The sequence below is a fragment of the Uloborus diversus genome, chromosome 2 (assembly GCF_026930045.1).
Source record: "Uloborus diversus isolate 005 chromosome 2, Udiv.v.3.1, whole genome shotgun sequence".
Taxonomy (NCBI): domain Eukaryota; kingdom Metazoa; phylum Arthropoda; class Arachnida; order Araneae; family Uloboridae; genus Uloborus; species Uloborus diversus.
Window position 1 is genome coordinate 46,820,275 of NC_072732.1, and position 27,598 is coordinate 46,847,872.

General features: G+C 32.2%; 1 protein-coding gene across 1 annotated transcript in view; it reads right to left on the minus strand.

The window, feature by feature from the left end:
• LOC129235110 (PDZ and LIM domain protein Zasp-like) overlaps positions 1–27,598 on the minus strand; it is a 111,533-nt gene that overhangs the window by 50,703 nt on the left and 33,232 nt on the right. Inside the window, exons 2-3 of the mRNA XM_054868798.1 lie at positions 15,941–16,061; positions 5,325–5,407 (exon numbers count right to left, since the gene is read on the minus strand). Of these exons, the coding sequence (XP_054724773.1) occupies positions 5,325–5,407; positions 15,941–16,047 (190 nt within the window). The 5' untranslated portion in view covers positions 16,048–16,061. The remainder of the gene's footprint in view (positions 1–5,324; positions 5,408–15,940; positions 16,062–27,598) is intronic.

Genomic DNA, 27,598 nt, shown 5'->3' on the forward strand with positions numbered 1-27,598 from the left:
AGTATTATATTCGCAAAAAAGCTTTCACTCAAAAATCGACCTTAATTTCTATTTTGCACATCCCCGAATGAATGTTGAGTTTTTTTTTTTTTTTTCGACTCGACCACACGTGGATAAGTGCCTAAGAACGTATAGACACGCGAAATATCCATTTTGACGATTCCCGATTTAGTTACAACGAGTTTTCTCGTGACGTCTGTATGTATGTATGTATGTATGTGTGTATGTGCGTATGTACGTATGTATGTCACATAACTCAAGAATGGTATGTCCAAGAAAGTTGAAATTTGGTACGTAGACTACTAGTGGGGTCTAGTTGTGCACCTCCTTTTTTGGTTGCATTCGGGTGCTTTTAAGTGAGTCTTTTGCGCCTTTTTTGGGGGAAAATCATAGTTAATTTCGATGTAAACTCAAGTGGTGTTACAACTTCGCGGACACTTGGCGATATATCGCCAGTCTTTTGGTTGCCAAGTTTTGTTGCCAACTTGGCGACAAATTTGGCGATTTTTTTTTAAAATCTGGTTTCAATTCGGCCACTGTTGGTGATATTTAGAGAGTTAACTACTGAATCGCATTAAAATTACCAACAATGGGATAGTGACATTAAATTGGATTAAAAGAAACTCATGTGAGGCACACATCAGCTCGTTTTTTCCCATTGATACAGTGGCGCTAACATCACTCTAACTCTCATGGGTTAAAAGCTCTCAGGGGTACGGCGAGAGGGGTTTTAAACATCAACCTTCCATAATCTTTGGTTTGAACAGTACATATTTCTAATCCAAATATGACGGTTTGTATCCACTTAAGAACTGTTAAGATTAAACTTCACCCCCCAGGAGGTAAATTCTGGCTGCGTTAGTACCGGTTGAAAATCGTTTAAATCTTCTCAGGACTACGGAAGGTACACACGTAGACAGGGGCGGATACTGACTATCATTTTAGAAACGGGGGTGGGGGGCACACTGAAAAATTGAGGGTTCTGGGGACGAAGCATTTCTAAACTAACTAGGGTGTAAACAGAACCACCAAACCGGTCAGGATTACTCCTGGTGTCACCTAGTAGGGCATAAACGAATTAATTTCATTGACGATGAAAGGCAGTAGTACATGAAATATTTACTTTTAGATATAACTAAAGAGTTGAAAATATTACTACAATCGTTCACTTTTTATTTCTAAAGCATTAGAACACAGTGTGAATGGATGATACTGTCAACGATTTAGACGAAGGGGGGGGGGGTATGACTCCCATAACCCTCCCCTTGTATCCATACATGCACGTAGAAGTGTATTAACTTTGTGAAAAACCGTTTTGAGATAAGAATTTAAAAAAAGAAAATGCATGTTTAAATCAGAGGTAGTTTTTAAAATGAATTTTCTGTATCAGTGTCAGACTATAAGCTTCCTGAAAATGTAGCCGCGAATTATTTTAACTGCTTAGAACGAAAAAGTAGTCTGTTCATATAGAAACTAAACCAATAATATTTTAACCAGTGAAGAAGAATCGGAAAGTTATTTTCCCCATACCCAAAGAACAATCGTAACGCAAAACAATTGCGGAAGCAAACATCACATGACAATGCACAAAGGCGGAAGAAGCTCGATAGCATCAGATTGCCATCAGTTATCAAGAGAGAAAAGTCAAAGAATCCGTATAAAAAAGTGTATTTGTGTCGCAGACGAAAAAAAATCAGCTTGGCAGAGGATAAAATGTTCTTAATTTTTATTGACGCAATTTCCCATCATTCATATTTTTTAACATCATGTTTTATGCATATTTTAGACTTTGAATTCCATATTATCTCATTTTGTCACATTTTCTCATGGTTTAAAAATTATTTTATGTTTAAATGGGGTGGTTTCCATCAGTCAAAAGTACTACTTTTAGTCATTGACATTGATAGAATGAGCAAAAAAAAAAAAAAAAAAATAGTAATAATAACATGGACCTAGAAAAAACTTTCATTTTCCCAACAGTTATTTTTAATTAGTTTTTTAAAGTGCCCGATTTTTCAAACAAGGCATGGTCTTGATGACGACACATATGACGCTCTTTGGCGCATCTTTCTATCGCGTTTCCACTTCATGATAATCAACAAGCGAATTAAAATTGCGCTCTTCGCTTGCAAGCAATCATATCGTTGCCAATGCACGTGAAGAAAGATGCGAAATAAATATTTTGCACTGTGAATGGCAACACGGAATAGCATTTCATCATTTGTGATGTCATAGGCAGAAGCCGTGAACAATGAAAGCACTCTGATTTAAGTATTATTTTAAAAATATTAAAAATAAGCAAATGGGGTCGCCTCCAAAATTTTAAAATTTTGGAAACGACCCCATAAGGGTGAAATTTAATCTTAACAAACCCAAATTTAAGCCTTGATCTAACTTATCAACCTGTTTCCTTTTATTTTTAGCACTTCTCAGATAGTTTTTGGAGAATTATGGGATAAAATTATCAAAACATATATGCAAACTCATTTTAATCAGAAGTTGTGCGCAAGCAATAGAAAGATGAAGAAAAACCTCCTCCCATGAAAACCTAAATCAGAACTGTTAGAAGAAATAAATATACAAAAATTACTTTTAAAATTAAAACCATTTCAAAAGGTTAAACTTCGATAATGAATATGTTAGATGAAATTAAATCAAAGAAAAGTATACTAGTTTTTTTTTTTTTTTTTTTAATTTTCAATCTAGAATCGATCTTTCCTAAATCTTTGTATCGAGCACTGCAACAAAACACAAATTAAAATTGCATACCGTTTCGAAAACTATCGATTTCATTTTGATAGAGTAAGTTTTAACGGGAATGAAGACTAAAATCATTTTGTGTTGCATCATGCAGAATAAATGATCGTTCAACTTCAAAGGCTGTCTTTAGTTAGAATTACAAAGCATTTTGAATTATCTGAAAACAGAAATTTGGCAATTATAGCAAGTGTCAGAGCAAACGCATTCAATGTGTATTTTGATTTGTTAGCTTAATATTGCTTGCGAAAGTCGCAAGTCGACATTTTAAAATTAATTACAATGGCTTACGAATAAAGTACTGCCAATGATTCTGCTAGATTTCGAAAGAAATTTGAAGTTTCTTTGCTCATTCTTTCATTACTAAATAAGTTCTTTTGACCTTTGTTGTCTAAAAGCAACACATTTCTTTCTCTTTAGTATTTTTACTTTGTTTTTCAGCAACGTTTTACCTGAACTCTTAAAAGCTATTATGCTCACCATTTCAGAATGTTTACAATGCTTACTCAAGCGCATAATGTCACATTTCCTTTGTAAAAATTTCAGAAACAGGGAGGGCGTGGTAGTTATAAGATGCTGACGGTATGACAAGTCACATACAGTACTATCGCATAAGATATATTTAATGAAAAAAGTGCGCCAAAAAAGGTCACCCAATTGTGGCCTAATTTGTCCCTCATTTATAATTCAATTCACTTGAACGTTTGCCCCTTTATCAGATGACTCAAACAAAAAAAAATATAATAATAATAATTTCAAGTTAAAATTTAAGTTTCAATGATGTTTTTCATCAGTTTTAACAAGTAATGTCGGTTTGGCTTTATTAGGAACATGGGTCACCAATAGGGCTATTTCTGGGAAACGTTTTGACAGAGTTGAAGGGGAAAATGCCGAGAGTACTTTCAACCTATTCCAAAACTGAAAAAGAAGAAGACTTACTTTTATAAGCAAATACTGCATTTAATTAAGCAGCTCATTTATAAATGAGTTCCATTCTTCGTTCATTAGCAGCAAAATATTCTATTACGGAATCGAAAAACGTGTCGGGTGAGTTGCTTCAAAAAGAGTATATTCTAGGGCTGTATTTCTAATAATAATTGGTAAAACATGAATAACAATGGGAGGGGGAAGCCTATGTGACGCTGACTCAGACATTGAAATTTTTAGAGCAGGTGCTTTAAAAGCCTTTATTCTTATTCAGAAGGTACGCCTGCGCCACCGCTTATGGAAGGTAGGAAACCCATCTAAAGTAATTGCATAAAAGATCAACATTCTACAATAGAGATACCTCGACCATCTTTGAATAATAAATGCTACAGCTACCGAGAGCCACCGCCTATTACCATTGTCAAGACAAAAACATTCGTCATCAAAATGATAACAGCAAGCTGAAGCACGATTAGAAAAGACCAAATATTTTTTTTATAAAAAAAGTAGTAGGAAGAACTTACAACAAATCTTTTTTTGAAAACTTCATCTTTTATGAAAATGTTGTTTAAAATTATTCAAAATACAAGAAATAAATAAATTAATAAATAATAAATAAATAAATAAAATAAAATATAATGTAAAAAAGCCTAGAAGACAGACGATTTTTTTCAAGAAAGCATTCAAAAAAGGCCAAATTACTCGAATTTGGCTCATAACAAGCCAATTTGGCAACCCTGCTTCCTCATGAGGGGAACTACTTGCTTGGTTTCGAATCCGAAGAAGCGCCAACAGCGGTCTCTTATGATTGGATAAAAGCGACGGCGTCATTGTGTTGTCATGGCAACACCCCTTCATTTCTTGCCGTGCATGGGCTGAAGCGTGGATTTCGCTTTCCTTACCTGGGAATACGTTTTCTCGGGAAATTGCCATTAGAGCTACACTAGATGTTTTTTTAAACTTATTTTCAGTGAAAGAAAAAAGAAAATAATAATAATAATTCATACTTCCTGTGAATGATGAGTATACAGATGAGAAATGAAAATTTATTTTTGGAGTGGTTTGCTTGGTTTGTTTTGGTTTTCTTGGGCGGACCGCACGTCGCTGTATACTAGTAAAACTACAATGAATCATTAAGAAAAATCACTTTTGTAAAATCAAGTTTGATAGTTTTGACATCACTCTTCCGTATTTAATTTTACTACACTGGTGATTAAAAACTGTTTGTTGATAGCGCTTTATTAAAAGTTAGGCTTTCTGATGGCGATGTACCGCGATCTAGCGAAATTTTATTACACTACATAAAAAAACGGGGGGGACGGCCTTATTGTTCCACGTGGCCTTATTTAGGTTACTCACCTTACAATAACTAATTTCTTCATGATGGATATTTTAAAAGAATACATTAATGAACCCTTTAAAAATAAGAAGATTTTTTTTCCTTGTATGTTTTCTGTAACTACCATTTTCCTTTCGATTAAAAGCCTCGCTACAGGCAGTTTAAACATTTCTATCACTGATTTTGTAAGTAATTGGCTTTGATTGTTACATCACATGAATCAGAGGAAAGTTAAAAACAACTATTTTATTATCATATGGTTTCAGAGAAACTTTGGGAATGAACATTACTTTTACTTTACCTTTACTTTGTTCCTGCTCTTGTACAAGCTTGTAAACTTCAGACATAGTGTTGATCGGTTTCTCCGGCCTCATAAAGTTTATGCTACAAAAAAAATATCATATAAATTTTTTAAATAACGGGTTTCGTACAAAAACCTGGACAAACTTTTGAAACAAAAAACAATTGTTAAAACAATTATTTTTATGGCATGTTATTTTTAACAATTTAACTTATATATAATTTGAATTGATTCTGGTTGAATTGATTCGAAAGATTTCGGGAAGGACACCTCGTCCTCATACTTCACGTCTTGATTCGAACAATTTTTCATTCGATTTTCAGCAGTTCAAAAACACTTAATATAAGAGCCTGCTGAGAAATTTAATGCAAATATAGATCCCTAACATAAAAACGAATTTGCTTCAAACCAACTTTGTTGCGAAAAGCTCTTTATGTAGAGCACGTATATGTTTTTTATAATTATTGTTCGGCCTTTTAAGGGTACTTTTGGAACAATTCAAAAATTAATTGAATAATATTACGCCTGCGGGATACTTTCAAACCTTTTTCTCAGAAGCCAACAACATTAAAACTTACTGTTTAGTACCTAAAGATTGAAAAATTGCAAATTGTGAATAGCTTCTCTTTTTTTTTTTCGCTTGTATAATTAATAGGAAAAAAGTTCTTAATAAAAATTGAAACACCCTCTCTCGTAAACTTAACATGAGATAAATATGACTGAATAAAAATGAAATGAATTCAAAGAGAAAAAAAATATTGTGAAATAGTACTGTTACTTTGCTTATTTATTTTTTACGCATATTTTTCATAACTTTTTTTAAATGGGAGCCATATTCCGTTTTTGAAAGCAGCTTTAACTTTTCGAAAGGTATATTTGAATTAATTTGCTGTCTTACTAATTAAGAGAATGCTGATTAGATGCTAGAAAAGTTGGTAGGGGAAAGGGGGGCTCATATGAACACGGGGCACATGTGAACATGGTGTGTTTTAGTAAGTTCGCTTCAAACAAAAAGTATGGAAAAATTCTCAAATAAGGACAGTATCAGTTGTACTTATTGGACAAACATTTCGAGGAATGAGCCGTTTTTATGTGTCTGTGCTGGCAACTTCTTTGTTTTAGCAGGTGTTGAAAAAAAAATTTCACTGCTTTCTGCACGTGAAAACATTTTCAAAACTAATTGCAATGCTAAACATAAGTATTACGAACCATTTTATGAACATTCAAGTAAATTTATGACGATGTTTATTTCTTTTTTATTAAATTAAAAATTCTTTATTTTTGGGAGTTAGCTCTAAAGTAGACGATGAGGCACTTGTGAACACAACATCTAGGGGCAGAAGTGAATAGTTCTCATAACCGCTATCAGTAACATTATTATTAAGATATTGTAAGTGTTAAAAAACGTTTAATATTTATAATTATTACTTTCCTATAATTAGTTTCTAAATTCATTGTCAATTGTTATTGATAATGTTAAGTATTTATTTATTTATGTTTATTATTATTTTAATAAATTAATTAATTAATTTGATTTTTAATTTAGTCATTAATTTAGTGTCATATAATACTTACAGGAAATAAAAAGACAAACTATTTTCATTTAATTAAAAACAGAAAATCAAAATAAATTTATGAAGCTATGAATTTCAATTTATGAAGCTTAAAACCAGAACATATATAGAATAATCCGTACATGATAAAACGTTCTTTGTATTATGCAGCCGTATTAGTTTTTTCTAGTTCATTCAGTGATCCGAACAGGCGACGAGGCTTTAGAATTTGACAGTGAGCAGTTGTATATTCGGAAAAAAATATTTTCTTAGTAGAACAGTTACTGTACAATTGACACTAGCGCAGTATAGGTTACAAACCTTTCAACGTATTTGTTACTTAGGTATATGTTTCATACTGAAGAATTTTCCTTTTAAATGTTATGCTTCTCCTGCATTTTTTACCCGTGCTCATATGTGCCCCAAGCCTGTTCACATGTTCCCCTCTATAGAGCCACAAGAAAACAACTAAAGACGTTCCTTAAAAATACCATATAGTATAGAAATATTTTTTAAAATATCCCCCCCCCCCCAAAAAAAAAAAAATCCGTGACACAAAGAATAGATTATTCAATCATAGGGACACTTTGCGCTGAAAAATTGATAATATTTTTATGAAAAATAAAGAACTGAAAAAAAATATTCACATGTGTCGCCTTTTATCCCATACGGGAAGGTAGGCTCGTTTCTGGATGGAATACTTAGCTTAAAAATGTGAGAAGCAAATGCGATTACCCAATTTTTTTCAACCATTGGTTATTGCAAGCCATCTTTCTTGAAGTACTTATGCATGCACGCTGCATTTTATAAAACCTTTTGTTTTTATACTAAATTTCCTTTTTATTTACTTATAAATTTTGTTTGAATGAATAAACAGCACAAAAAGAAAATTATTTACAGAAAAAGGTTGCGATTTTGTTATTAGTAGTTACATATTTTGTAGTTAACGCGGTGCTATATTAAGCACATTTTCAAGACGTGATGCTACTAATTAACTTTATAATACCATTATTATACGCAAAATGTAAATTTTTTTTTACTGATAATCTTCTTCAACTTCATTTTTGTTCCATTGCTCTATTTTTTAATATCCGCATCTTTTGAAAAACACACAATACATTTTTTAATTCTCATTACGTTCCCTTTTTCAAGAAAATGAGTCTTAATTATGTATGATTCATTAAACAAGATGAATATAATTTTTCAACAAAAACCTCATTTCATAAATCAAGAGTTTCTTTTTTTATTCACAGCAGGTACAGAGCAGCATAGAAAAGCAGTTAATTATTAGAATAAATCTGAATTCCCCCTTGCACTTTATTACTGGTAAGAAAAGGTTTCAAGAAACGCGAAAATTTTCGCGAATTTTTCAAATCCCTTTTTAATTAAATTCTTTTCAGTGTTTAAATTGATAATTAAAGTTTGAACAAGATGAATTAAATTTACATCATCTTATATTTTTTTATATCTCAAAAACATACTTCATAATACCTGATTTTTTTATGAAAATAAAACTAATAAAATCAATTAAAAAAAAATTGTGCGCATTAATTTCGTAATATATTCTTCTTATTTTTGAAATACATCAAATGAGAATGCTATCACTCATCAGCTTCTATACCACTGTTTTGTAGAAGATGAAGTTATTTCTCATTTACTGGTTTAATACTTTCTGGATAATATTTAATTAAAATATTCAAAGGATTAGTGTTATGTAAAAGTAATAAAATCATACTGAATTCATTTCTTGCGTAATTCTCTTTGTTTTACCAGTATTTAATTCAAGTAACTATCGAACATAGAAGAATTTCACGCATTTATCTGATTAGATATAATATCCCCAACTCAATTTCTATCTTTCCTTCATGAATTCAACCTATATTAAACTTTCAAAACGTGGGCTGTGAAAATTTCCCCGAGTGAAATATGTATATTTATAGCAAGAGTCGTTTGTCAACCATCTGGCATCCTGATTGTTAAATTAGCCAGTCAGCGCTGAATTAAAAGCCAGCTCCTCTCTAATAAGCAATCTCATTATCTGCAATTCCCTATCAATTTGCCATGATTCCGCACGCACAGAGTGAAGCGCTAATAGTTGAAGACAGTAACTATCAGATTAATTAATCAGATTCATATTAAGTGGAACCGATTGTATAAATTTGTACCTAATCTCAAAACAGATACGTCATATCATGCGCTTGAATTTTACAAAATGCTAACAGAATAGTTGTTCACTTTTCACTTATCCTTAAAAACTGATTTCCAATTAATGAAAGAGACACATCGTCCAACCTTCAACATTTTGCCTCATTTGACGTTCTTTTGCCTTTCTTCACTCTATACGCAAAAATCGAATGCCATAGTGTCACATTTAGAGAAGTACTACTTTCATCTAGCTCTGCCCTGATGTGTTCTAAAATCAAAAGTACTCTTGAAATATGATTGTTTAATGAAAATGTGTTCTAAAACATAACTTTCAGCAAGCCCGTCATTTAGGGGGTCAGGGTGGCAATTGACCCTCTTCCCCCCTGGCTTTAATAAATCAATGTATTTCCATGTATGTGAGCGTGTTTCTGCTCTGTTTCGATACTATTTGCATGGAGTATCTACCCTTTGAAAAAAAACCTGGTCAATTTTGAAATGACGTCATTTTGCTTTCAATGCACCTTTTTACTCCTAACAGCTACTGTAGTGCATTGTATGCTCTGCTCTAGTTTTAATGTAACAAATATAACCTGGTCCATGAAAAAAGTATTCTACCAGCAGCATGACATAAAGCAAGGGTGTCACTACACTAAAACAATTACATTAAAACACAACTACTAAAACACAACTAAAACACAACTACACTAAAACAGTTAACTACTCAAATGGTTAAGTTTTATCCTTAGAAACACAAATAACTAGTAAAATAAATATGAATTTTTGTCTCTTGAACTATTTTATAACAAGAGACAGTAGTAAACCTTTACTGATTTCATAATCTTGCAGTGGTTTTATGACATTTATTATAGTCAGGGGGCTACGGGGGGAGAAACTGCATTTTGTGATAAAATTATGAAACTTGGCATGTTTGTAGACATTGTATATACAAATATTTTATAATTGGGAGGCACTCCAAAATCCCCCCAACCCCCCCCCCCCGGCGGCCATTTATAGTCCAAAACCAAAAATGGCTATTTTTTTTTTAAATTTTACTATAATTTTTTAAATCATTGGTTGCATCACTCCATAGAAGTTAATTATACTTTTTACCGTTTGAAGCTCCATTAAACGTCTAATTTCAGAAATAACTTCACAAAACGTGTTTTTTTTTTTTTTTTTTTTTTTTACGATATCTTTATATTGTAAATCCTCTGACGTGAATTCCCCCCCCCCTCATAACATAATTACTGGTTTCTGAATTTAAAGATACATTTAATTAGGGTTATATCAAAGTAGGGTTCCAATTATCCGAACTCTAATTGCCCGAACTGTCCAATTATCCGGCTATGATGTACCTCGTTTTTTATTACTGGCAACGCATATTCGGAACTATTTCCAAAGGGTATAAGAGAATAAGGACTTGAAGGAAAATGGGGTAAATTAATGGCAAGGCAACATAATTCTAATAGAAAGAAATTTAAAGTTTGAATTTTAAATTCATTCTTCTTATTTATTCTTTTTAGTAACTATTATTACTATTGTTTCTGTTGTTAATTCTCCGTTTATTGATTGATAATTAGTAAGTTTTTACTCATTTTATGAAAAAAAAACCATGCCTAAAGTGTATAATAAACTGTTTCTAACTACTTCTTACAAAAAGATTCACATCGATGCAATGTTGACATTTTTGTCAGAGAAGTTTTTACAACTTAAAAATCCGAGAAAGAATGCACCATCCCAATGTTCAAATTTTGGAGCACCGTATTAAAGCTGGAGCTTTAAATGTTAATGTTTATTGGTCACAGCTTTCAACTAATTTTAATATCTTTACTGAAACTTTGAAGGAGTTGATTCTGTGTTTTTTCCTATTCTATCGCTACACTAAACGATATACATATACTTTTTAGTAACTATTCTCGAAGGTTACCAGTTTTCATTAAAGATACTTCTTTAACCCACAAACCTTCGAAACGTACACAAAGCCTTCGAAGAAGGAATGTTTGTTGTAAAAAAGACAATGAACCTGTTTTCTGTAATTGGATTGGACTATGCTTACAAGCAAAACAATGCGGTGGTGAAGGAGACGGGAGTATAATTTGCGTATATATATCACAGATCCAACTGTGTTAAGAAGATGGATGTTGGCTGGTCTTGAAGTTATCGATTTAGCTACACAATTTGAAAAAGTTACCTCGACTCATTTAAAGAAACGCTATGCATGAGCAATGAAGTAATGTTAAGTTTCCAAAGTCTGTTTTCAAGATAGGTCTTGAAGAGTCAAGCCTTGAAAAGAAATAGCTGAACATGAAAATCCATTTTAGAAACTGCGAAGGAATTGTTCTCATTAGAGACGAATATAGCAGTAGACGAAGAATATGTGGAGCAAATCATGAAGATTGGACAAGTTGAAGGGGAAAAAGTTATAACAAATTCATACAGAAAAGAATTGTGGCTCAAAAGTCATTTCATATTCACGAGTTGAGAAAAAAAAACTTTTAAACGCTGATATACATTTTGATGCACTTGTCTATGATGAATCTTTCATCGTTCATACAAAACGACATAGGACCGAAAATGTTTTGGTGGTGTATCTGAAGTCTATTCAGGATATAGATGCAAGACATATAAGAGGAATAGGAGAAAGATATCATTTTGAAGAAAATGGTTTGCTTCCTGAGAACTGGATCAGTTTCTTTCGGAATGCAGATAAGAAGACAGAACTGTTTTTCATGATTGCACTGCCTATACCATCTTGTTTTGCTTTTAATGATTCGACGGTGATTTTCATTGAACACTACCACATCTAGCTCGATCAAATTGCGAGGAAGCTGATTGCAGGATCTTAGTACATGTTTTGGATGCTGCAGAAAGAGGATACAGAAGCATATGCGTAAGAACTGTTGGTCATCCCTGTCATTTTAGGCATATCATACTTCCATGAGCGGTACAAAAAGGGGATACAGAAGAGGGGGCTTAAATTTGTAGCTGGAAAACACTTTCGACTTATCCTAGTCCAAGATTTTGCTCACAAATTCGGTCAGCAAAATGCAGTTGCTCAAAAAGGGTTCCACACATTCTCAGGATGTAACACGACCTCTTTTTTTGCTGGTCGGGGAATAGTGACGATGTGGAAAAGATGGAATGACTATCCTGATGTTATTGGTGCATTTCTATACTTATCCCAGCCTCAAAAAAAAAAGCATATCTGATTAAAAATTTCAAATATCTTAGCGAGTCTTTGCTACTCATATTCATGTAACTTCCGTCTGTAAACGAAGCTAGAAAACGTTTTTCCACCAGCAAACACAGATCAATGATTAACTTACAAGTGTAAAAAACAACTGGTCTGAAATAACTTGTGGGTGCTTCAAAAAAGGATTTATCTGCACATTGATGTGTAAATACTGCAATGGAAAATGCTATGTGTCTTTGTAAATTGCTTCTAAATTCAAAAGTTTAAAATTACCTTCTATATAATCATTGTACGTAGCACTTACTCAGATTTGTTGTAGTTTTAGTTGTAATTTTAGTTGTAGTTTTTGTAATAGTGAGTTATATTTCAATAAATAACAATTTTATTAATTGTAACAATATTGTTAGCTTTATTAACGTAACACAAAACTTCTTATTGCAGTAATTAATAATTTATTCCTCTTACATCGTTTAAAACATAGAAAAAACGCTTCAAATCGCCTAATGAGAAAAAAAAACTTGAAATTTATTTTAAAGCTTTTAATAATAAATTTTGGAGTTCTATGAACAAAATATCCGTGCCCCCCCCCCTTCATTTTTCTAGTGCAAATATGACTTATAAAACTGCAGAATGTGAGTAAAACTTCCAAAAAGTTGCATTGTCTTTTTTTTTTGCCGATAGTGAAAATTAATTTTGTTTTAACTCATCAAGGTATTGTATTTATTCTTAAACAACAATTCAAATGTTTGTTTAAAGTTTTGAAAAAAATGCTAGCTTTGTTTATGATTTTTTATTTCTAGTTTTATTCTTGGTTTTGTAATCAGTTGATCAGTGAATTTTAAAACATGCGTTCGGATTTTCTAATGTTTCGGATTTCTTGGGTTCGGATTATTAGGTTCTATTGTAAATGAATTGATTTTCTATAACATAGTGCTTTAAAATACATTAAAAAAAAAAACATTTCTCAAAAAACCCCTCCAGAAATGTTAAAGACTTTAGTTAGCTACAGTTTTGTTTAAAAAAACAAATTTTTTGAAATTATTATTAAATTTAGAAGGTTTAGAGATATTTTGATGGCTTTTTATGCTTTAGTAAGCAAATTAGAACTCACAAAAGAAGATACAGTGAATATTTTTCTAAAAATAAAAAATAAAAATTGTTTTGGATTTTCGACCAAAAATGACAGCCAGGGGGTTTGGGGGGGGGGATTTTCAAATGTCTCCCCTACCACAAAAGTTTGTAAGGACATTATCTACATGCATACCAAGTTTCATGATTTTATCACAAAATGCAGTTTCCGGCTATATTTTTTACCATAGCCCCTCTACTATTGACCTTTCGTTCCTTCAAGCTCTACCATTGCATGCAGTACGAAAAAGAAACAAACAAAGATGACTCATGACATTGGCTTTTCCAACTTCTTCATTACATTTTCTACATCTTACAACTGTGAACAACGATTCCCCATAATGATGAATTTAAAAACAAAATCAAGATATCGTTTGACACTGGAAAATTACACTGTTTTGTGTTTTACGAAGCTCATTCCAGACATTAAAAAATTGATTAGTTCCAAACAAGCTCATGTATCCCACTACCTAATAGAACACAAAAACCAACTTGTCTGTGTAATATTAATACTTTATGTGTTCTCTCTTTTTTTTAAAAGAAAAACACAGCAATAAATAAAATTTCTTCTAACTTCCATATCTCGAGACCCCCTTAGTCGTCATGACCTGCAGTTTGTGAACTCTTGACACAAAGGAAAAGCTTTGGCTTCCAAGTTTTTGTGTTTGGACCCGAATCGGTGGATTTTTCAACTGCATGAAATCGTCAGTTTCCATGCCGTTTGATTACGCCAGCGACATGTTGAAGATTCCTTAACTATCTATTTGGCTTTGACTTTGTTCCCAGTTCTTGAGGAATGCCCTTGCCAAATGGTGAGGAACCAATAAGCAGCACCATTAGAAATTACAAGAATAAATTCTTAAGTAACTCCTTTTTCACTGTGAATTTTTTGAGACAGATCCTTGTTAAGTTTTATTCTCAAGCTACAAATGATAAACTATTCGAAAGTGAGTTCTTTCATTCTGCTTATTAATATCCAATCTCTTCACGCTGCTTTATAAACCAGCAACAGCACTAAAATATTTAGTTTACTTTTCCGTAGCATTCTTTAACATTTCGCCATATTAACTCAACGCAACCTCTAAAACTGCCCAGATTGGGGCCATGAAACTGCGACATAATGACAAAGAAAATGAGTTTACGCACATATGTAGTAAAACTTTCATGACATCGCGACGTATTGCACCTGAGCCCTGCATTTGCATTTTTAACGCCATTTCTGAGAACGTATAAAGAACTCAGTAAAGTTTGTAATCGCGTTTTCACCCGCGGGGTGAGGCTGTCTTATAAAAGAGCGGATAAATCATTTTATTCTATTTTTAAGTAGCAACATTGAACCCAAAAGAGGACAACATTTCTCATTACACAGATGAGTTCTTAATTGCTTCGTTGTAGTTGCTTATGTTAAGTATAGTATTTTATTTATATATGTCACTCACTGTGGTTTCAACATAGCGTTTATGGATTAAAAATGTGTATACGTTGATAATGTTTAAAATAGAAAAGCTCGATTTCATAACTTTGCTGAAAAATCCTCTTTTTGTCATGTTAATGTTAATGATGTTTAAAAATATGACCTTAGAAATATGAGATAAAAAAACAATTTTCTGTAATAATCATGTAGCCTTGGCACAACAATGCCATTATTCACCATCCTTCCCACAATGAAAGGTTTTTTTTTGTGCGTGTGTGTGTTTCGGGAAATCTTCTCCACGACAATTTCTTCTCGTATTCCATTTTATGAAATCAAACAAGAGTTTAACCAATTTGTAAGTAACTGAATAAACTTTGCTTTGGCGAGTTTACTTTACCCCATTATAAAAGCGGATATAATTGGCGAATTCGTCCACGAGTTAACTTTTTCAAAAAAAAAAATAATAATAACAATAAAGAAAGAAAAAAATTTTTTTAAAAATAATAAAAATTCTATGCATGATTTTTTTTTCTTTTCGTATTTCATAGTTTTAAGGTAACTTCTATACAGTTAAAAAGTATTTGATGCGATTTAATTCAAACCTTTTCATTTTTTGAATTTTTAAAAGCAATTTTTAAAAAAATCTCATGGAAAATTACTGTATTTCAATATTATTTGCGTTAGAGTGGGGAATTTCATTGGGGAAAATTGTTTGTACTTTTTTTATGTTATTATTTAACCCGGTAGAATATTGAGGGAAGTGTTTGACGCAATTTTTTTCTTAATTTTTATGCTTACTTACATATAAAAAGTGAGTTTGATTTTAAAACATTTTATTGTAATAGAGTTAGAATTCCCTCTCCCCCCCTCGACCTTTTTTAATTTTTTTGAGAGTTATAAACAAAAATTAAAGGCTACAGATTACAAATTAAAAAAAAAAAAAAAACCGAGTTTTTAAATATTTCTTTCTTGTCAAACGGCTCGATATCCTTTTTTAAGTATTTACAAATTTTAACAAATTACTTAATTTTTTTAGAAAAGCACAAAATTACAATATATTAAGTCAATATATTTTTAAATTTTTTTTAGAAATTATCTTTTAAATTCGCATTTTAACAATCTTATTGTTGGATTTCTAATTGAAAGGATTTTTAACAGAGTTTGAGAAATAAAATTAACCTACCCCATTACTCCCGGTGCTATTGTTTCGATGTGAGGAGTTAGAGTTTGAGAAATGACGTTCATGGAAAACGTCTCCATCATTTTCGTTTCACTCGCAAGTGAAGCCATGCTCTCTCAGTATCCTATAAAGAAATTCGCAAAATTAAAAACACATTCAAACTAAATTGAATCAACATAAAAGTAAATAATGATAAAATTTATAATTACACTAGCAGTACCCGCACAACGATGCCCGTGCTGAGAATTTAAAGGAATTCCGTTGAATAAAAAAAATACATCTAGTCCACAAACACTGTTGGATCTAAAGGGAATTTCCTGCTGATCGCCGGTGGGAGGTCACTTGCCATCGATTGCGCAATACAGGCCTGATATATAAAGAGTGTTTTTTTTAGAGGTATAGAACTTTAAGTCAGGAACACTGTTTGATCTGTGGGCCATTTTGCTAGTTGTCACTTGTTTTGTGTTTGGTTTGCATCATGAATAGACAACAGGACGGTGCAACATGCCACACAGCGCGTGTCACAATTGATTTATTGAAAGAAACTTTCGGTGAACGAATAATTTCGCTTAATTGACCCGTGAATTGGCCTGCGAGATCATGCGATTTAACTACGCTGGACTATTTTTTTGTATGGCTGTCTGAAGTCTCAGGTCTACACCGATAACCCACAAACGATTGACGCCTTGGACAAGAACATTCGCCACATATCACTCACATACGGCCCCCATTGCTGCAAAAAGTGATAGAAAATTGGACTTCCCGATTAGACGTTCTCCAAGCCAGCCGAAGTGACCATATACCAGAAATCACATTTAAATAACAATGGCAAAGAAACACCTTTAGAATAAAGCTAAATTCATGGCGATTTATATCATTTAACGGCGTTTTATTTGAACCCATAGACAGACCAAGAGGCCCTCAAAAATGCATTCCGCCGTGCCTCCAAACCTGCAAATCAACTATTGCACTCCGCTATAGAGCCTTCAGGGGGCCTCCAAATTGTTGTGGGCCTTTTAGTTAGTCGGGCCCTGGGCATGACCAGGATTTGGTTTCGGAGGGGCCCTGGTTCTTTCCTCAAAGAGACTATCACATTAACTATTTGTCAATAAATCGCGAGTTAAATAGACTTGATTGTAGTATCAATAGTATAGATCATGCTTATTATTGATGACAGGTAATTATTATTAACTATTGTAAAATACCAATACACTGCTAATTGGGATTCAAAAAGGGATAAATAACCTCAGAATTCAAGCATGAGTTTTATAATTAAAATATTGTTTGTATTAGGAGGAGAAATATTGGTTTATTTTACCTGCAATAGTGTTAAGGATTCCCTTAAATTCACACAGAAACAGTTTTAAAACCTTGAAAAGCAAAATGTCTCTTATTTTTCAAAATTTTAAAAAAGTTATTTGGCAATTGAACGAAAATATCAACCTGAGCAAAAAGTTTCAATATTAACAAAACTATAAGTATTGTATATCATTTAAAAGTTTGAAATATATATTTTTAAGATGCATCAAACTAATAATTTTTCGTGTTGAAAATAAGCCGTAACAGATAATTATATCTTTTTTTGAGGTTTTTGGGGAAAATTTGACATGTAGTAATCATTAAGTTTAATTTTTTTCTAAGACAAATTCTAACTAAAAGGAAAGATGGTTAGTGTATTTTGTTGTACTAATAATACAGTTTTATACTGGAAGCTTATATCAATAAATATCTTTATAGTGTTTCTTTCAGAAATAATCTTAAAATCAGTTTATAAATGTCAGTCAGTTATCATAAAAAATCTACTTTTTCCCCTCAACATGAAAATTATTGGTGGAAATTTTCCAAAATTCATATTGTCTGCCTACATCAGAAGTATTTAAACGCTGAATACGTAGCATTGGAAGTTTACACCCGGAACACCAAAATTTCCTTGGTAACTGGCTGACACATTTGATACGGTAACTGACTGACATGCTGTTTAACTTTAAAATGGCTGCAGTGTATTTAATTTAATACTCCTGAAAACAGAATTATTTTACTTTTAGCCTTTTAAGTGATATCAAATAACCCAACTCTCTTACTTTTTAAGAACGAGAACATATTTTATTGATTTTATTCATTGTTCATTCTTATATAATTTAGTAATGCTTGAGCCTAAATTTCAAAAATAATCGCCTAATATTCGAAAAATAAAACAATTCAAAACAAAAGAGGAAAGCATTTTACATTCAGTACAGCTAAATGACAAATTTACAAAATCACAACTTTCACAAGGAGGAATAAAGTTTAAAATAATGATAAATGACTGCTGGTAAAGAACATTTCTATAGACATTCCTTGTGATCTACAATATTTTGTAGAAAGAATGATAGATGGTAACAGGGGAAAGGCTAAGGTAAAATTCTTGATAAAATGACTTGTTCAACCATATGAGTGGCTAAGATGATGCATGGCCCCACTGAATACTTAAAGGCCGTGGCAATCGCTGAAACTCATGGCAACAAAGAGGGCGCCACTGGCTACCCCTGTTTTTGTTTCCACTTGGCGTGATTGTGAGCGTTGGCGCTTTGGCTTCTGTTAATTACGTGATTTCTCGACTTATTATCGGGCGTACGTCATTTGACGAAAATTTTAATTTCAAAAGAAGAAGGAATGAAGAGAAAAAGTGCTGAATAAATATTGTATTACAATTGTGAAGAGCATTTCTTATTTTTATTTTAATATCAGATCAAAAATTACGCGTAATAAAAAATTTAAACTAAACACAGAAAACATGTGATTTTTTTTAAATATTAATGCGTAATTCTTAATTATTTTTTCAAACACTTTTTTTTTTGAAAGCTTTGCAAATAATTTTCAAATTTTTTATTGAAAATCCCCTGGGGTTTCCTTTTTGGATACAACAGTTCTAAGATTGATGATATATGGCAGGCAGCTCTCATTTGTAATTTTACATGCTCATTTACATGCGAATTTTTTCTGCTCAATAAATTACATCGAAAAAAAAAATTGAATTTTGACATCTTGAATTCAAATTATGTTTTTCGCAATCACGAGTGTGTGTATGTAGGCGAGTGTGTGTGTGTGTGGGATATGTGTGTTTATGTGTAGGGGGTATGTGTATGTGTGTAGGGGTATGTGTATGTGTGTGTAGGCATGTGTGTTTGTGTCGGTGTGCTGGTATAAGTGTGTGGGTAGTTGTGTGTATGAATGTGTGTGTGGGGGAGTATGTGTATGTGTGTGTAGGCATATATATATATATATATATATATATATATATATATATATATATATATATATATATATATATATATATATATATATATATATATATATATATATATATATACACACACAATCCTCTTTTTATGCGGTGAATAGGGACCACATAAAAAATCGTGTAAAAAAATGCTTGAAACTTCACCAGTAGCTTTAAAAAGTTTTCGCAACTGAGTTAAAAAATATTTTTCTATGCGGTGGATAGGGAGTGCATAAAAAAAGTCTCACGTAGAAAATACCCAAAATGTTATATTCAAACGAAATCAAAGTAAACCAAGCGATGATAATTTTGCCGACTCCCGAAAAATTGCCCGAATTAAGAAATTTTTGGGAAGTCACAGTGACTTCCCATCGGATGCCCATGTCGACCCTTGATGATACTACCACGCACTTGTTTGATAAATAATTTTCGCTCGTTTTATAAATAATTTTTATAAACTACCGCACAAAACCAGGTTTGGGTGTACACACACACATCGGAAGGCGCACAAACCGGATAGCGTTCACTTTAGCTCAGGTTCTATCCCCACCCCCAGGCTCCCACCTTACCTATAGCCTCCCAGGTGCTACTACTTCAATATATTTTTCAATTGTTATAAAGTTTTCACGCAGTAAATAATCTTTATGATAAAGGTCGGATTCGGCCATAAAATATTTATCTTATTTACGGCCTCGTATAACCTATTCTAGAAAATTAACAGTCACATTATGACAGGTGCAAATTTCTTGGTCATTTCCATTTCATTCCATTTGTAGAAACAAGAAACCCAACGAGTAGGATCCTATCGCAATTCATCATCGTGAATAACTTAATTCGAACTCAAACAGCCAAAGTTCAAATTATTATTATTTTTTAAAATTTATTTTTAACATTTAACAAATGCATGCAATAGGGAAAGAAACTCCTCAAATATCTACACATGAATTTGTGAAACTTATTTTTTTATAAAAATGGGGAACAGATTATTTTACAAAATATCAACACTGTTGATATTTTGTAAAATCCTAGCAGGGGAGAGTTCCGCACAAAATTTATTTTGTCTTTGCAAAAGCAAAACAATGATATGAATTTTTTTTACTTGCCATTTTTAAGATATTTTTAAACATACATTCGATTTGCGATAACTCGAATGTAAAAAGACTGACGGAAAACTTCGACTTATCAAAAGTTTGACTTAACGCTAGTTTTGGTTTTTGATATTTTAATATTAAAAACCATCGAATACTTTAATTAATATGTACATATAACTGACAAAATTACAGATCTTAAGTTTTTTAGCTTAATATGCACAGTTTAAACAAATATATTGATAGAAAAAAAATCAAAAGCATGCTGGAACCACTTGAATAGAGCTGATTCTACTTCAGGAAAGGTGCACATCTTCATTCGTTTCAAATTCGGATTGCAAGTGAAGGTGAAATAATTATTCTCCCATAGTCACTTCTTTCTTTTTTTTTTTTTTTCGTTCTTTCGAAATAAATTTCGAGTAATCTTGGAAAAAACTTCGAGTTGAAGGAAGTTAACTTCGAGTTATTTAGAATAATTAGAATGGAATTAAAGAAAAAAAAGTCAGGACTTGATAAAAACTTCGAGTTATAGTAATATTTGAGTTATCGGACTTCGAGTTATTGCAAATCGACTGCATTTTTAAGAAAATTAAAATATTTAGTGATGTAAAATCCTGTAAACATTGAATTCTAGTCATAAAAAAAAAACTATTTTCTACACTTGAAGCATGAATGAGAAAGGAGCTTTGAACTAGAAACTTTGCAAGAAATTTGATCGCCAAGTTTGGCGAAAATTAGGATATGAATTTTCTGTTGGAAAAATAAAATACACACACAGTAGACCGTCAAGAATCCGCAGGAGTCTAAGATCTGCTTACAAATTTTTGTAATCTTGTACTAATTGCATAGCATTAGGAGCAGCTCTAAATATCTAGCATTTCTTAAAATAAAAAGTGGGGGGGGGGGTAATTTTCCAGGTACGTAGCGCTGCATTTTTTAAGCTGGCGATTAGTTTCAATTTTATTTATTGTCAGGGACTATTTCAAGTTACATATAAAGTACTTATTTGGCGATACCACAAACAATTTGGTCTTTTTAAAGACTTAGGCGAAGCAAGCCTAGAAACAAGATCAAAAAGTCCATTAAATTAAAAATATTCCTCTGAATAATTATGTTTCTCCACTAAGCGTAAAATAATCCAACAAATGAAACACAAACTATAAATGAGCATGTAAAATTAAATTAAAAGAAATTGCCAAACCAACTTTAGATGCTCCATTTACGCATTAAATAATCAGCTGAATAACATTACTGATTCGATTCGAATTGGTTGATTCGGTATATTTCTGAGTATCTTGCGAAATATTGATTTTTGTTTTCTGTTTCATTTATTAATTAAAATAAACAAGCTTTGAAACTTGTCTTTGATTGGTTGATGCAACCGTGGCTTGTGGCGCCTCCTTGCGGTCAGAATGGGCAAATATGAAGTTTTGAGGTTTTTCCATCTAGTGTGGCCATGTTCAAGTGCAGGTATAGTTGCCCTGGTTTAACACAGGAAAGTCAAAAATTGTCAAGGTCTGGTAAGCGCCAGCGCATTCAGTGGGGCCATGGATGATGTAGAGGAAATAGAAATAGTTTACTTTTTATAGCTCAATATTACAAGGATGTGATCTATCTTCATATAAATAATAACCGATGATCGAGTAACCCGCGTGTTTCAACAATGAAACACGCGACACGGCATGATAATTTGATAATATGTTTTGGCAATGTTTAACATCCGGGGAAAGGCTTTATCGTGACAAGAATGAACTCGATCTGGTAACTTAAAACTGTGTAATTCAGGGGAATGAAGAAACAAAAAAATGGTCAACAATGAACGCTATTTACTGGAATTTAGGGTTCATCCGCTGGAGTTAGGGTTACAATTTCAACCATCAAAATATCACCAAACAGGCAATGGCTTTGTTCAAATGTAGAAGCAATTTTCACCCGTCATACCTTGACGGGCGACTTTCTAACTTTTGAGTATTGAAGAAAAAGAAAAGATTTTCAAATCCTCTAACAATTAAAAAAAATTTATAAGTGGAAAAGAGGTTATCAATAGAAAAAAAATGAAATCGTATTTTAATTGCTTTTCTTTTGCGCAGAGTTTTATTTACAAATTTTAAGGCTGTTAGACATTCGGTCAAACACATTTATAGATGCTACAAAAAAATGCAATCGAAGGTGAAAACTTCTATCTCAATTGGAAAAACTTTCGTACGCGTTTTAAATTGAAAATCCTCCACTCAATTTAATAACGTGTTTTATTTTGTAACCGTGGTTACGTCTTTTAGCACTTTCGTTTGTTTCTTCTTTTTTCTTTAAATTCCTTAAAAGAACGGATACATCGGATAGTGATTTTCCCGGATGCTGGATTTCGGATAGCTAGTGTCTCCTTGCAACCGGATTCGGATATCCGGCTCAGCAGTTGCTTTCAGTTGCCTTTCATGGTCAGTTTTTTTAATGTAGTGCGGCTTTAAAGCAATAAATCTAACTTGTTTCACACATTTCTTTAACAGCTATTAGATAAATTTTAAGATAATTCATACACTGTAAAAAAAATCTGTAAAATTTACGGAAAAAAACTGTCAGCCAGGACGCCAGTTTTTAAATTTTTTTAAAATTTCTTTTAACATCCAAATCAACTGAGCATATCAAAACAAAAGCCAGAGAATTTTTCTGCGCTAAATAATTTTTGTAAGCAGTAAGAACAGTATTTACTTCTTCATTCACTAAAGGACTTCTACAACACTGCTTTAACTTATTTTTTCATATTGAAAAATGATTCTGATACCCAAGACATTTAGTGACTTCCGAAGTTTTTTAATGTATACAGCGATACTTTAAGGAAGAGAAGAAAGGAATTCCATTCTTTTCTTGGAGTGTAATGAGCAAGAAAAATCCTTTAGCATTGTTCTCTGTGTAACCTTGGATCCCTTCCACTGCAGATCTATTTATACGTAAGACCCCAGCCTATTTACTGACTTGAATTTTAGCCCATCCGGAAGAACATGAAATTAAAATGTCATTTCACCCAACGTTTAACAGGAATGAAAATACTGCATTACTTCTACCTCTTACTCAAATACAAATGGCGAACTTAAGATATTGAAAGTTACTGGAATAAATGACGGTGTTTCACCAGTTTTGATCAGACAGTCAGATCAACGTACAATGAATTTACCCTGAATTTCCTCAAGGGCTGTCTGCAAATGATGTCGTGCATTGGAAGAAGGGGGGGGGGGGGGGGTCTTGAATTTGTATTGGATAAGAAGTGGGAAAATAGCTCGACATCTGACAAAGAAGGGGGGGGTCGAGAAATTGTGACAGTTTGTGACAAGGGGAAGGAAGGGGGTAACAAGGAGTGTGACATCTCATATTTTTATAGGAATTTGTTTATAAAACACAACGTGACATGTGACAAAGGAGTAGGAGGATTAAAAAGGAGTATGACACTTTGTGACAACGAGGGGAAGGGGGGAAATGAAGAAAAGTGTGGCTTAATTTATGGACAGCCCCTTCCCCACAGCATTAATTTTACAGGTATCAGTTGTTGAAATATGTTTTTAAAAGACACCATACATGAAAATACAAAATACTTATATTTATCTGTAAAATGTACCATTTCTATTTCTATACTAATATTATTTTACTTCGTTGCTTATACATAATTTAAGTAGAGCAGTCACCAAAAAAAAAAAGTACTTTCAAAAGTATATTAAAAAAATGGCATGTGTATTAGCAATAATAAATAGCAGTAATTATTTCTTTAATATTAGGTAAGCATCTCTGTATTTTCTCACAGCATCCCTTATCCACAATTTTTACGAATAACGGTTAATATAATTCGGAGATTTAAGACATTTCGTATTAACAGAGTTCAACTATAAAATTGGTACTAATTTATGTGGGAGGAAGAAGAAAATTCTTGGGAAGTAAGCGTTGTAGATTAGTAGCATATCACCATGAAAAAACCGAAATATAGCTATTTAGTTAAATTCAAAACATCAGCAGTTAGTCCATGTTTAGTACAAAAGTAGTAACTAATTTGTGACAAAATTTGTGCAACGACCTTAAATGTAACAATTAATTTCAAACGAAAGGAGTGCGGTTTAATATGAGAAAAAAAATTTAATTAAAAAACCTGTAAATTACTCAAAAAAGATTTTCTTTTTTCATTAACTTCTGAATGCTGTCCTCCAAAAAAAAAAATCTCATTTCAGGGTTATAAAGTTCCTAAAAAGCGCATCTAGAAAGTAGCACTTTCAAAACTAATACTCGCTCAAACGTGCAAAAGTTTAATTAAGAAAATAATTAAACTTTACTTTATCTATTATTTCATTAAGGCTTATACTGTCGGTAGAATCCAAATTACATTACATTAAGTAAATATACATAGCGGAATAAAATGGAAAGATAAATGGAAAAACACATACGGGATTTACTAATTATTCTTTATCAAAATGCTATGCTCTTGGTTAAGCATTTTTATGAAATATAACTAACGTACACTATGCAAATTAACTAATTGTTCATGTGTATTGAATAAAAGAAAACCACTCTGAGAAAACGCGTGTTTAAAGTAATTCAAACGAAAGGAGACATGTCCGCTTGTTTATTGTTTGATTAAGTAGTACATGCAGAAAGGTTCTAAACGTTAATTTCATTGTTAAATACGATCTCTTTGCGATATTAGATAAAGATTTCGCAAACACTAACACCCTTACTCGTACATATGCAGACATATATCTAGGAAAGGGGCTCCTCCCCGCCCCCTTTTTGTTTCCAAGGTGCGAAAACAGTACTTGAAATTATTGCCGGAGTGAATTCAATTTTGGCTGAGTGAAATACACGGAGAGTGAACAATGAATACCATAATACACTGTAATAACAATTCCGAACCGTTAAAGGAAAATATTGGGCAGCTAATGTGCCTAATTTCTGTCAGTAATCTATCTGACAAAAAACAGAAAGTTCCTCGCTTGAAGTCAATAACCCTCCTGACCTGAAATTAACATTTTATCTTTCTGAAGCATTCAGAAACCTTCCCATTGAAAGGCAGTCATGTTTCTAGAATAAAAAGGAACTTTTCAGAAAAACTTGTACATGTTTATAGTAATAACTTAAGTAAATGTGACCGAAGATAATGTAGAATCACAAGCAAATTTCGAACAATTAATTTGCCTGGTAGTTGTTGCAAAGCTATGATATCCAGAAACAGCACTCGCTCTTAGTTAGAGCTCAGGCAATCTGGAAAGGCCGTAATTGAACTGAAGGTGAGACACCTTATGAATAAGCTGAGTATTTTCATACTGGTAGCTAAGAAAAAAAAATCACAAGTGTGAAAAGTCTGTAGTTATAAAAGTTATAGAGATTTAAGAAACGTTTATACAAATATACTTGCTTTTCACAGGACGCTGGTAGAAACGCGTGATATCCCAGATTGTTGCCCAGAAATGCTCTGAGGGGTTTGATATTTTTTCTTTGTATTATAGTAAACCCGGAGGCAGATTTTTGTCTGTAGGCTGAGACGCAGATTAAAAAAATGAAAAAATTTCTTCAAGGTAAAGTAGCATTTGACTAGTCCCCCGTCACACTTATAATAAATTATCACCAAGGAATATCTGAAAATATAATGCTGAAGTTTAAAACTACGAGTGAAACATAGGCTAAAAAAGATTCAAAATCATATGGAGTTTTGAAGCGCAGGTAGCCACTGGAGAAAATGCTATTGATTTCTCAACCACAGTGGACTCCTTTAAAATATTTTAGAATGCTTTTCTGTATTAACTTTTTGTTTATGTTCCACTCTAAACTGTGTTTTTCTACTTTAAATTCTACAGATTCAGGCAGAAAGCGAAACACTACTTTCCTGTTCAAAAATAGTCCTTAGAACTGGTCAAGAATCAGTGACGAGCGTCGCAGTTATCATGTTGTTTCTTATTCCAGGCTAGTAACCACATCCATATGAAACTGGTTTTCTGAGGATTAAATGGAAAACGCCACACGCGTGTTTCGGTGTTATAAGTAACATCTTTTTCAATGCAAAGAAGTGTGAGCTTTTGGATGGATGACTTTTTATCCAAAAGTTCACACTTCCTTGCATTTGAAAAGGTTTTTTTTTACTAAATCTTACGTTCAACACCTTTTAGCTGTGCAAAAAGTAAACACAATGACTTAAAAACTTGATCTATTTCTTTGAAACTATTGAAAAGTAAACTACAAAGGACTGGAGTCACTCTTGCGAAAATAACACAAAACATGTCTGACACTTGGAATTTTTTAAGTCAATTTTAGTATGTGATACCAACTAAACATAATGGAAAAGGGCACATGTTAACCCTTTTTTTCATTCCTTAATTTCTAAGAAAATATTATTAATTTCTCACAGCAAAAGTGACCCCACAATTGAATAGTCTTTTCCTTGTGCCCTAAAAAATTTTTCAGATTAAAAAAAAAATTATGTACTTAATGAAATTTTTAAAAATTGTCTTCAACTGCTAACATGCGCCCCTATAGGAGGACACATGTGAACAAGGTTGGGACACATATGAACTGGATTGAGGAAAGCAGGACGAGCATTATATTTCAAACAAAGACTCTTTAATATGAAACAATACTAAGTACATTGAAGGGTTTGTAACTTGTGACCTATACTGTGTTAGTTTAAATTGTACTGTAACTGTCAGTAAGAAAATATTTTTTTCGAATTATATAACTATGTTCACTGTCAAATTTTAAAGTTTTGTAGCATGTTCTAATCACTAAACTGACAATAAAAAACTTATAAGACTAAACAATACAAAGAATATTTTATTATGCAAAGTTTTTTTTTTTTTGTTATATAGTGCGCTTAAATTTCATGCAGAATATGATAATGAAATTTAGCATTATTCTAAACTTCAGTTTTTAGTTAAAGGAAAATATTTTCGCTTTTTTTTTCCCATGTAAATATTATATATAACTCAATTTTTGGTCAACTATTTAGTAACAAAAGAATTTAAAAAATAAAAAACAATAAAATAAATCGGTAAATAATTCATAAAAACGTAAAAATAATTAACAATAAATATACAAACTGATTGTACCAAAATAATAATTATAAATCTTTACACCTTTCTTTAACACTTATAATAAGCCCACACTAATATTTATATTACGGAGAGAATATGGGGAATTGACTGTTCACATATACTCCCTACATGTTATGTTGTTCACAAGTGCCCTGTCATCTACTTAGAATTAATTTTCAAAAATAAAGAATTTTTAATTTAATTATAAAATTTTTACACTGTCATAAATTTGCTTGAATGTTTATGTAATGGTTTT